The 12,834-nt window shown below is 34.6% G+C and overlaps 1 protein-coding gene across 8 annotated transcripts in view; it reads right to left on the bottom strand.

The window, feature by feature from the left end:
- SSBP2 (single stranded DNA binding protein 2) overlaps window positions 1-12,834 on the bottom strand; it is a 288,797-nt gene that overhangs the window by 34,884 nt on the left and 241,079 nt on the right. For 6 of the 8 annotated variants that reach the window (XM_064596315.1, XM_064596316.1, XM_064596313.1 and 3 more), the window contains 2 exons: window positions 11,494-11,585; window positions 5,159-5,207 (listed from right to left, as the gene is read on the bottom strand). In XM_064596315.1, the coding sequence (XP_064452385.1) occupies window positions 5,159-5,207; window positions 11,494-11,585 (141 nt within the window). The remainder of the gene's footprint in view (window positions 1-5,158; window positions 5,208-11,493; window positions 11,586-12,834) is intronic. The other 2 variants (XM_064596317.1, XM_064596314.1) reach the window with 1 other exon arrangement.

Below are 12,834 nucleotides of genomic sequence, written 5' to 3' on the forward strand. Positions count from 1 at the left end.
AGTCTGGTTGTTTTTCTGTACCTTGTAATGAAAAGTGTCCCCAGACAAGATAATTAAGATATTTTCAATAATAGTGCTTGCTACTTAATGATGAGAATGTGCTATATAGGTAAACCCAAGTGCCCAGTTCTTTTGAAAGATATAAAAAAGAAAAAATCATTGGTGGATTTGTAAATAAACTTCCAAAGAAGAATCTGAGGCCAATATTGTAATGTTCAGGTCGAATGAAGTTAAAAGTAAAAATCATACTCTTATTCTGAATTAAAATTATGAATTTGTCCTTAAAAATGTTTCTTCTATGTTCCATGTAAAAGGGTGCCAAAAACTTTTGATTAAAGTACTTTTACATGACAAAACTGTGGATTGATAAAGATGCAGCAAATAAATAAATATATTATACATAATGGTAGGCAGATTTTTTATTTTCAACGAAGTGAAAAGCAGAAAGTCTAGAATAAACCCTGTGTTGGACTGAAACTGAAGCATTGGTGGGTACTCATGGTTTTAATACATATAGATAGATACAGAAAGATACAGATGTGTATGGGTATGTGCATGAACATACATCTAAATCCTAGTTATGTTGGTTGAGAGGCTCTAGAAGCCATATCACTCTGATAGGCTCTATTTTTTTTTTTTTAAAGACTTTATTTATTTGAGACAGAGAGAATGAGAGACAGAGAGCATGAGAGGGAGGAGGGTCAGAGGGAGAAGCAGACTCCCTGCCGAGCAGGGAGCCCGATGCGGGACTCGATCCAGGGACTCCAGGATCATGACCTGAGCCGAAGGCAGTCGCTTAACCAACTGAGCCACCCAGGTGCCCACTCTGATAGGCTCTAAATACCACTCTCCACTAAAAGGAACCATGGCTCCTTAAAGAAATGGCTGTTTCAGGGCTAACACTGGGAAAATTAGGATGAGCTTCAGGTGCTCAAAGAATAATGGAGACATGTCAAAAGGACAAATGAGGATGCCTGGGTGCTCCGTCGGTTAAGTGTCTGCTTTCAACTCAGGTCATGATCCCGGGGTTCCTGGGATGGAGTCCTGCATTGGGCTCCCTGCTGAGCAGAGAGTCTCCTTTCCCTCTGCCCACCACTCTCGCTTGTGATCTCTCTCTCAAACTCTCTCTCAAATAAATAAATAAAATCTTAAAAACAAACAAACAAAAACAAAACAAAACAAAAAACAGACAAATGACTCAGCTTGAAGGGGTTCCTACTGGCTAAATCTGGAATGATCTTAGCATCAAAAATCTATTGAATAAAATAAGAGTCCACAAGTACATGTGATATACATGAATGAATGAATGAATGGACAAGAAAGAAAAGCTCTTTGTTATAGTAGAGAGTCAACTAATAAATGGAGAAGGAAAGACAGAATTAGAAATCAGCCATTTGGCAATCAACTTAGCAAAAAAGCCAGTTTGGGCAAGAGTCATCAATGGATACCAAACATAGCAGATGAATGTATGAGGAAGAAGAGGATATTTACTGTAGTTTCAAAGTATGTCTCCATAAGTTAATAATTAAAAAGGAAAAACAGCAATTTTACAGTACAGAAGCCTGACAAGCACCACCCTTAACTAAAGGATCAAAGTTAACAATACAAGCAATGGGACAAATCGCCATCACATGCTTTCTGAAATGGTGCGCTGAGAAAATCACAACATCACTTCTGTGGCATTCTTACCAAATATGTATTACCTGAATCTAATCATGAGGAAACATCAGACAAATTGTGGCACATTCTACAAAATAACTGATTTGCATTCATCAAAACTGCAAGGTTAAGAAAAACACAGAAAAGATTAAAGACCAAAAGATATGATTCATAAATGTAACAAGTGAATTGGGATTTTCTTTTGTTACCAGAGACATTGCTGGGACAATTGGTGAAATCTGAGTGGGGTCTGCAGATTAGAAAATAGCATTACATCAATGTTTATTTTCTAATTTTGATCTTTACTGTAGTTATGAAAAGATAGCATATTTGCTTTTAGGAAACACATACTGACATATTTGGGGTATGATAAAGGGTCATCATGTCAGCAACTTAAATACAGCTCAAATGGCCCAGGAAAAAAATATGTATATGCAGAGAGTAGAAATCATAAAGCAAATATAATATGTAACTTTAACACTTGGGAATCTGGGTGAAGGGTGCACGGAGTTCTTTGTACTATTCTTGCAACTCTTCTATAAAGCTGGAGTTATTTTTATATAAATATTTAAAAGAAAAAAAAACAGTATACAAAACATATTTGGAAACAGCAAAAACAAAACAAAGCAAAGAAGTATTAAAGAGGGATTTTTTCCCCCCAAATACCATTGATTATATTCTAGTGACAACTCATCTGTACTGTTTTGATTTCCAAGTTCCTAAGAGTTCTTGTCCATGTTTTTAATTACAGACACTTTTTATTTTATATCAGTGTAGTAAGTCTCTGGCTCTTCAGGCCTACATTTTAGAGTGGTTATTTGTTTCATGTGTAAGCCCTATATTTTTGCCAGAAAGTCATCAGTTTTTTATGATTTTTTTTTCTTGTTCTCAAAATCAGTCATTTTTTGGAGGAATGTTTTGCCTTTCTGAACTCAGGATGATGACCCCCTTTCTCTTTCTGAAGAGAAAGCCGTAGGCCTTCCCCACTTTTTTTCCTTATTCACATTTCTTTGAGTGAGGGGAAGATGTATCCACATGGGATAGCTATTAACACACGGGATTGTTTTCAATTCTCTTACTTGACTGCATGTGTGCTGGTCAAATGCCCATCCACAATGACCACTGGACGGCACTTTCATATGCACACCTCCTACCCTAATTCCTAGTGTTTCTCAGGGTCTAAAATAATGCAGAGCTGCTGACTTGTTATAGTACATTCTCCTATCCACAGTACTTGGCTCCATGAAATTCTGAAGAGGTGGAGGACATAAAAACTAAAAATCATCAGAATGCAGAACTTGCTCCTTATTTCTGCCTCTGTTCAGTACTCTTACTTGGATGATATATCTGCTTGGTACAATGCACCATTCTCAATATCAAATCCTGCTCACCTTCCTAAGTAGCTTTTGGGGGGAGAGAGTCTCCAGCCGGGTGTGTACAAGGAGGTACTGCTGGAGGCAGGCAGGGGTGGGTGTGAGTTGCACATGACCGCCTGCAACGGGCGGTGGAGGGAGAGCTGGGAGATCTGACAGTGAGGAAGAAGAGTCTTCTTGCTTCTAGGTGGGAAGGCTTACATAGTTAAGGCACACTATCGATTGTGCTTTTTAATCCAGTTTCAACAGACGTGCAGATCATAGAAAGTCTTTCCAGATTCTGGCAATAGGAAGATTGTCACAGTTTTCAGTGTTATAAAAATTTTTTCCCTGTATCTTTATGGGTATTTTATTTTATTTAAAGATTTTATTTATTTTTTCATGAGAGACAGAGAGAGAGAGAAAGAGGCAGGGGGAGAAGAAGGCTCCCCGCTGAGCAAGGAGCCTGACGTGGACTCCATCCCAGGACCCCGGGATCACGACCTGAGCCGAAGGCAGATGCTTAACCAACTGAGCCACCCAGGCGCCCCTTTATGGGTATTTTAACAGAAAGTTGAAAGAACTGTGTCTTGAGCTGCTAGCCAGATGCCATTTTTTTTTTTAAAGACTTTATTTATTTATTTGAGAGAGAGAGAATGAGAGACAGAAAGCAGGAGAGGGAGGAGGGTCAGAGGGAGAAGCAGACTCCCCACCGAGCAGGGAGCCCGATGCGGGACTCGATCCCGGGACTCCAGGACCATGACCTGAGCCGAAGGCAGTCGCTTAACCAACTGAGCCACCCAGGTGCCCCAAGCCAGATGCCATTTTAAAGTGAAACCTTGAATGAATTTGAAAGGCATATAGCAAGAAGCAAATAGAAATGTGAACTCTTCAAAAGCACAGAAGCAAACTAAAAGAATTTTAGAAGATAAAGATACATTATAACACAATGTGGCATAACAGTATTTTAGGAAGATTTATTGAGATTAAATAGTACACTGAAGACCCAAATGAAAGCAAGATCATCACTTCTGTCCACCCCAAATGCTATTTCAATTAGCTATTGAAACCAAAGAGACAGGAAGATAAAATAATTTTTTTTCTCTAAAAATATGACAGTTGCTTACTTAATTGAGAAGAAAGTGATTCTGCCTTAGAAAAGCAATGAATTTAGGATGATTCTTCCTATACCACACATACTTCACCTTAAATTGTCTTGAAGTTTAAATTAACCTTGAACATTGAATCAGTTTCACGTTTATTTAGCTTTAAGGCCACTGCCAGTCAATGAAGTTACCTCTGTGCATATTAGTAAAAGGCATCCCTGCTGGGCAGATACTCATAGACTTCACATGGAGTGCAAGCTGTATTTTAGTACTGTACTGACTCCTTTGAGTGAGAAACCTTTGTGCAGTGCACGCGCGACATAGTTACACAGCGGACCGCTCTCACATACTAAAGAAACTCAAGGTTTCAAAGTCAAGAAGGGAAAACATCCCCAGGATCATTTAATTAAAATCATATTAATTTTAAGACCAAAAGCTTAGTTTTCAACTTGTGCCTATATTTATGTGACATTATTAAGAGATAAAAATATTTGTGAGTCAAACTGCTATCACAAAACATGTAAGGAAAATTCACGGCATGTCAGATACATAGATAGATGTGTAAGAACGCCAATTTGGCCAACGGGCACAGAACAAATGTGTACTTGCTTCCTGGGATAGTAAGAGGGCAAACCTAGGTGTAACAGTACAATAAATATAATCATAATAACTCTGAAAGAGATTCAAGTTATCTGGCAACGTAGCAATTATTATAGTTATTTTAGAAGATCAAATCATTTTATGATAAATACATATTACAATAAATATAGGCTACTGTAGTATACTTAATCACAGTTTCTGTTTTATTTTTGGACGTCTGTTAATCTATATAGAATGCATGTTAACATTAGACTGTAAGTGAAAAAATTACATAATTTCAAAAATCATACATATTTAAAAATATATATGCAAAATATATTTTTTGAATGATTACTCTTTTTAAAAAGTTAACATAACCAATTGCAGGACTTTCAAAAGCAGAAGATTTTTGTTGTTAAATGCTACAAAATGCAAAGAAAATTTAAAAATACATATACTCACTGAATTGGCATTTGTTGGGTTTGGCCAAGGTCTACCACCACCTGGACCCCTACAAGATAATATGATAAATGAAATTTTAACTTATGCTTTGAATGTTTCACAATAAGCAATAACAAATCATAAAGTATAACATTTACAATTCAGTTACCATGCAGTTCTAGTTCAACACTGAAATTACTCTCTGTATGTTCATAGCTTTGTTATTTCTTTTTTTTTCTAAAGATTTATTTATTTTAGAGAGAGAGCGAGAGAGTGCATGAGAGTGGGGGAGGGAAAAAGGGAGCAGGAGAGAGAGACTCTCAAGCAGACTCCATGCTCAGCACAGAGCCAGACGTGGGGCTCAATGTCAGGACATTGAGATCATGACCTGAGCTGAAACCAATAGTTGTATGCTTAACTGGCTGTGCCACCCAGATGCCCCAGCTTTTTTATTTCTTAAATCAAAAAATTTTATCATTCCACAAAATAGTTTTCTTCCCAAATCAAACTACTTTGGGTAGGTCCAGTTTTATTTTAAGTTCAATTATTGTAATAAACACTAAAAGTGATAATCACCTGTAAAAGTAAATATATGTATATCTATCTAAATCATTATGAAAACATACTTTTGCAGCAAAAAGCACTAATTATGAAATAAATGTAATGTAATGTAATCCTATGACATAAATATGTGCTACTTGTATCTCATTCAAAATTAAAATGAAATTATTTAAAAAATAACAATATATATAAAATGATTGCTCTTATTAAACTACAAATAAATAAATATACAGAGAAGGTGATTAAATAGGACTCTTTAAAAAAAAACACATAGAATATCACAGATTACTTTATACATTACTTTGCATATTATTTTATATCAATCTATCTTTCAGTGCTACTGACAATCTAGTTACTTTTTAAAAAGGGAATCACATTTCTTGTTTTCATAATTACAGTTCAAGACAGTGGCCATGGTAAATCTCGGGAAAAATAGGAAGTAATCTATGCCAACGTATGTCAGTATCTTATTTCACTTTAGGGTGGTGGATAATGTTTTGTATTCTATAGCTTAAAAGGACATGAATCTTTTAAAACAAAATTAATGCCTAATTAAGTGAAAAAGGTCTCTTGTTCTCATGCTTTAGTATTAAGTATACCTGAGTAAATACTTCTTGATAAAAAGTAGACTGCTGTCAGCAGGTCCTCTGTAATTAGAGTCACTCAAAATTCCCTTTTCCCTCTAACTGCAGTAGAAAGACAGAGGAAATTAAAAAAAAAAAAAAGTCCCCTGATTCTTATTTTAGGGACTTGAAACCTAAAATTCAATGTGTTAGATAGAAGCCATCCAACTTAGCTATGTTACTTGGACTATTCAGAACTGTTTTTCATTTTGTTTTGGAATTCCCCAGGGATATAAACAATAGGGAAGTGCATGAAAATTCTGTCCATGGGTTCTATCAGGTACCCAAATACAATTTTTCCCAATTCTGCTTGAGGAATAAAGGAGAAAATAAGATGCCAGAGAGCTGGTCAAAGTATTGTGCACAGGGAGAAGGTTAGGGGCATTTGTACTGTCTCTGGAAACTGGTGCCTCTTAAAATGGTGATGATGATGGTTTTACAATCAACTACTGGGACACTTTAGAAAGATAATCTTACATATAGGATTCAATGTCCTAATGAACAGAAAGTGAGGTAAAACATAGGCTATTTACTGATCAAGTAAAACATTTGATTTGTTTGATGTTAATCCACATGATTTGTTCGATGTTAAATAAAATATAATAAAGAAATTGGGAAATATTTATCTTAAAACAGCATAAAAATATACTATATCCAAATCATGGCAAAATTTGTATACAATGAAAAAAATTGTATACAATGATGTTATGTCTATAATGATCTTATAATTTTGATATATTATGTTTAAAACAGGACTATGTAAGATTAAATATAATAAAAATATTTTACTTATCATTTAAAAAATTATTTAATGTTAGATTAACATGCTAAATTAAATGTTAAACATTTTCCTTAAATAAGTAATAGCATTAAATTAAACGTTAAATGTTACATTTATTATCAGTAACAATACCTTTTATGCATTTCAGTTATTTGATAAATAATAATCTAGTCTCAGCACACTATGTATTTCATATTAGATTGTACTTAATATGATAGTGATTTAATAGGATTTAATAGGATATAATATGATAATTCACATGGATAAGCTAAATTTTCCCCAATAATACCATTGTGTTTGAAAACATTTTAAGTTTCACAAATAGTGCTAAATAAAATGGGGGTTATATTAGTGAGTAGTTCTTTTAGAACAACTACTTAAGTTCAGGGGCACCTGGGTGGCTCAGCTGGTCAGGCGTCTGACTCGATTTCAGCTCAGGTCATGATCTTAGGGTCATGGGATAGAGCCCCCTGTCAGGCTCCGTGCTCGGTGGGGAGTCTGCTTGAGATTGTCTCCCTCTCCCCCTTCCCCTGCTCTCTTTCTCTCTCTCAAATAAATAAATCTTAAAAAAAAAAAAAAGAACTACTTAAGTTCAGTAATTCCCACTCCTTTTGAAGACCATCATTATTATCAAGAAAGTAACTTACAAACTATAATAAAGGCATTATTTTGAATGTAAATTTTTATATGGTACAGTTTAAAGTAGAATCAGGTTAGCCTCATTTAAAAATAAAGCAAAAAATGGAATTTAAAAGAAGTAGGTATTTTTTGGTGAGGGTATACAGTATGATGAAATCAAAGCAACTATGATTACTGTAGAGAAAAATCCTCTTTTTCTTCTATAATATAGTTGTTTTATTTCAAAATAATAACTATGCAAATTTTATCATACTATAGGATAACAAGAAGGTCTAGATCCTTTGAAATCCTTTGTCCTCTTCATTTCTATAAAATACCAATATATACAAAGTTGAATTAGACATGCTGTAATGCTGAATCCTAAATTCTTTGGAAATTTGTAAAAATATAGTTAATTTATTGTTTTTATTTTTTTATTTTTATTTTTTTTTAAGATTTTATTTATTTATTTGACAGAGAGAGACACAGCGAGAGAGGGAATACAAGCAGGGAGAGCGGGAGAGGGAGAAGCGGGCTTCCCGCTGAGCAAGGAGCCCGATGCGGGGCTCGATCCCAGGACCGTGGGACCATGACCTGAGCTGAAGGCAGACGCTTAACAACTGAGCCACCCTGGTGCCCCTTTATTTTTTTTAAGAGAGAGAGATAGCAGGGGGAGGGGCAGAGAGGGAGAGAGAGAATCAAGTAGACTCCCCACTGAGTATGGAGCCCGACATGGAGCACAATCTCATGACCCTGAGAGATCATGACCTGAGCTAAAATCAAGAGTGGGATGCCTAACTGACTATGCCACCCAGGCACCACTAAAAATGTAGTTAATTTAGAAATAGAGTTTCTTTTAAAAAATTATCTGTAATGCATTTGAAAACATTTACATTCTGGCTATAGTTTGTAAATTCTACTTTAAATTACTGAAATTGATATTAAGCTTTTATTTGTAAAGATAGTAGTTAGAGAGACATTAAAAGTATACTCTTAATTTTAGATGACACTATGTATAATCCTGAGTTTAGACCATGGAAATATAAAAATTATATCAGAATAATCATTTTCTTTGGAGGCAACCAATTTTTTAAATAACATTATCAAAATTTTGTTCCAAATAGTTTCCCAGTTAGAATACAGTATTTAATTACTTTAGTGAGCACGGTTGGATATTATTTTTCATTGTCATTATACTTTCATGGTAAAAAAGAAAAAGTGACAAGCTAAAGAAAACTCATCCAGAAATGATTCTCTGGCAGGTCCCACCTGACCCTAGCACACAAATATCTTAGACTGCTAAAAACATAGCTTAAAGTAACACTATTCCAATGCCTTTTCCTTTAATTTTTAATTTACCCAACATGTAAAAAAGTGACATGAAGAAAGCCACAAATGCTAGTTAGAAATACTTATTTAAAAAAAAGAAAAAAGGAATACTTACTTGCTATTAAAGAGTATAGCAAATATGAAGTGAATTTCAATAAAGTTTACTCTATTCAGTACAATGGACATAATATATTTTATTTTTTTATGTCTCTTTAAATTCACTTTTGCTTTGTTGGGGCCAATATCAACACAAGAATCCTTCTCTTTGGTTGGATCTTCCATACTTCAGAACTTCCTTGTTAGAAGGAAATATTTACAAGTGTAAATATGGAAATATTTACATTTTCATTGTTCTTTAAGAATATCCTAATTTATAGAAAACTGAAAACTATATATAAGACCCCAAATAAAAGTCAATGGTAACAAATAATGGAAATCTGAATCTGGAAGGCTTCAAGTTTCTTTAAAAACCAGAAATTATATGAACAGTACAGTATTATGTAATAAAAAACATTTTAAAGCATCTGGGTATATTTAAATGAGAAACCCAAATCCAAGTATCAATAAAAATAATCATATTAAAAATTTGAGCCATACTTTTAGTCTCCATTGTCTAGGGAATTTAATGTATCCATTAAATGTTAATGTTTATCTGTTTATCTGTTTAAGTGTATGTGAGGAAAGGAACTAGACAATTTTAAGCAGCTGACTCTCTTAGTGGTCACATAAAAATAACTTTTTTCTCTAAACTAATAAAAACAGGTTGATCTACAGTTAACCACATGGCTAATTATAGTGAAGTATAATATACAAAATGACATTAGCTACGATCTTAATATTTAATGATAATTCTAGATTTAAGATCATAATAGTCAAGATGTATACTGCTTACATCTATATACAGTATTCAAAATTATATTCCCTAAAAGCTATTGCATTTTTTTTTTAAGATTTTATTTATTTACTTGAGAGAGAGAATGAGAGAGAGAGAGAGCACATGAGAGGGGGGAGGGTCAGAGGGAGAAGCAGACTCCCTGCTGGGCAGGGAGCCCGATGTGGGACTCGATCCCGGGACTCCAGGATCATGACCTGAGCTGAAGGCAGTCGCTCAACCAACTGAGCCACCCAGGCGCCCCCAAAGCTATTGCATTTTAATGTCAGGAATTTCAGGTAGGTAAATTTTATATATATCTAAATCCTATTGGTAAGAGTTGCAGCTTTTGAGATAAGCATAAAATATCACTCCTTTTTGTAACAACCATTAATAAAGGCTAAGCCTTTGAGGGATTTAAGAAGAGTCAGACTTCATGTCTACCCATTTTTACTTTAAAAGTGAAAAGACGTGATAGGAAAATTTGACCTACTTTTTTCCCCTTGTTCTGTTTGAGTCTGGCTGGTACCCACTTATTAACCTATTTTCTATTTTAGGTAAAATTGCTTTCCACAAAAATGGCTTCAGAAACTCACAAAAATCCCATCTATATCAAACGAGCTTATCTCATTATATCTTCAATGCCATTAAGTGATGGCAGAGTTATCTAATTTGATATGTAAGTATCTAAAACATGGACTAATGGGAAGATATATTCAAGGAAACTGCCTACAACCCTATATAGAACAGTTTTATTATTTCTGATAAGCTTTCTTTAGGCCACATCATGGAATTGATCCTTTAGTGAATTAATGAAAGTCATGAACAAGCACCTGGTATATGTGGAACTTTGAGGGCAAGTTAGATAATGAAAAATAAATAAAAATCCCTTAACAGACAATATTATTTTGGGTATTTAGAAACAATTATTGGCTTTGAGCTTGAAAGGCCTTTTCAGTAAAAAACAAACCAAAACAGCCAAAAAACTGTTAGTTTAGTCCTTATCCAAGCATATCTTAATTTTCAAACAAAAATTCACCTTATCATATGGAAGTTCTTTAATACAGAAGACACTGCCAAAGAGAACTCTTGCTGGGTTACAAGTGGCCTCAACAAAGCAAAAGTAAAGACTCATATATAGGAATTAAAAACTTTCAAGAATTACTATATCTCTGTTAAAATGAAGTTAATATCAATTGTCTGCTTCTATGGAGTTAAGTCATGGTCTTGGTGCCAGCATCTCTTTATAGTTTTATACAGACTATACTGAGCCTATGTGCTTAGTTATAAAAGACTTATTTTTATCTAAACAAATGAAACATGGGAATCTGGCTAAAAGTTGGCATTTGGCATTTGAAAATGGAAAAAAATAAAAGTTGCAGGGAAGGCAGAAAAACAGAATATGTTGTGAAAATGAAGCAAACACTACAGCTCATGTTTAGTTCATTTACATTAGTCTCATTTTATACTACACAGAAATTGAGGAGCTCAAGTTGTATTACAAATTAGCGTGACTTCAGAAGACAGAAAACAGAATACTTTACTAAACAGGATAACATAACATTTTGCTTACATGTTCATTCCAGGCATTCCGGGGCCACCTAAAGCATTCAGGGGGGGTCTCATTGCACCTCCATAGTTCTGTAATGATAACCAAGGGTCAGACTACCACAAAACAAAAAAACAAAACCAAAGAGGAGGGGGGAAAGAAAGGAGAGCAGGTTAATGATTTCCCTACATAACTCCTGATTGGATAAGGCCTGTGCAATTCATTCTCTGACGGGTCCACTCTTGTACTATTGCTTCTATCTTAACAATTACTTTGGTCTGTGTCTTTTAAAAACTACATGACTATGTAAGATCATTGGAGCATGTTAAATGATTAAGGTAGAGTTGCAATTATGATATTCAACATATCCTTATGAATCTCCTAATATCTGTACAACAGTGAACTTCTTCAAATAAAACATTTTGTAAATCCAAAACTCTGTTTTTAAAGAACAGACTTAGTCAGCATGTTTGAAATTGCCAGACCCAGAACAATTACATAAAGGCTAAAGGAAAAAAACTCAACAGGTGAACCCAACGTAAGAAAGTTGAATGCAAACTTCTGTTCACAAAATAATATATCCCATAGAGAGATGTACAAATATACAAATACACAACAATATATGAAAAGTACACTTAAAATATGTACACATGAATTATATCACGCAATAGGCTTCTGTCAACATCTCTTATATACATTCAAGGGAGAAAAACATTTTAATGTTTTAACATGCATATCATATTAGCTTACTTAAGTTTCCATTATGGCCAAAGACCGATTTTAACATCCTCATGTTAATGTATTTTGACACTATCAACTGCTTTCGTGCTTGGCTTTCTGACAGCACTATTCTTCCAACTTTTCTCACATACTTTTTTTTCCATTTCCTTTGCCGGCTCCTTTTCTTTTGCTAACTCTTTAAATGTTGTTTTTCTCCAAGTTCTAGCCACGGCATTCTTTTAAATAAGTACACATTTATGGGTAATCTTATCTGCTACCATGAGTTCAGCAACTCTTTAGGAATCCCAAAGGTTTTATATTTGGTCATGACGTCTCTACTAAGCTCCTGCATAATTCCTATGTTGAATGTCATTTGGATTGTTTCCTTCTGGACACCACTTCATGCTCAACACATCTAAAAGTAAACTTAGTGTTCTCTTCTCACAGCTGCGTTCTTCATATTGCTTTCCTCAGTGATTTCCATGGCGTGACCTGCCATACAACAGTCCAGGCTAAGAACCTCTGGGAGCTCAATGATGTCTCCTCCTTTTATTTCAATTCCCACATCCAGGCAGTTATCAAAGTCTCTTGATTCTACCTATGAAATAGCTTTTGGAATACCGCTTTCCTTCATATCACACTAAT

The sequence above is a fragment of the Mirounga angustirostris genome, unplaced genomic scaffold, assembly GCF_029215605.1.
Source record: "Mirounga angustirostris isolate CCGP_5_RB_7025 unplaced genomic scaffold, mMirAng1.0.hap1 SCAF_7, whole genome shotgun sequence".
NCBI classification, from domain to species: Eukaryota; Metazoa; Chordata; class Mammalia; order Carnivora; family Phocidae; genus Mirounga; species Mirounga angustirostris.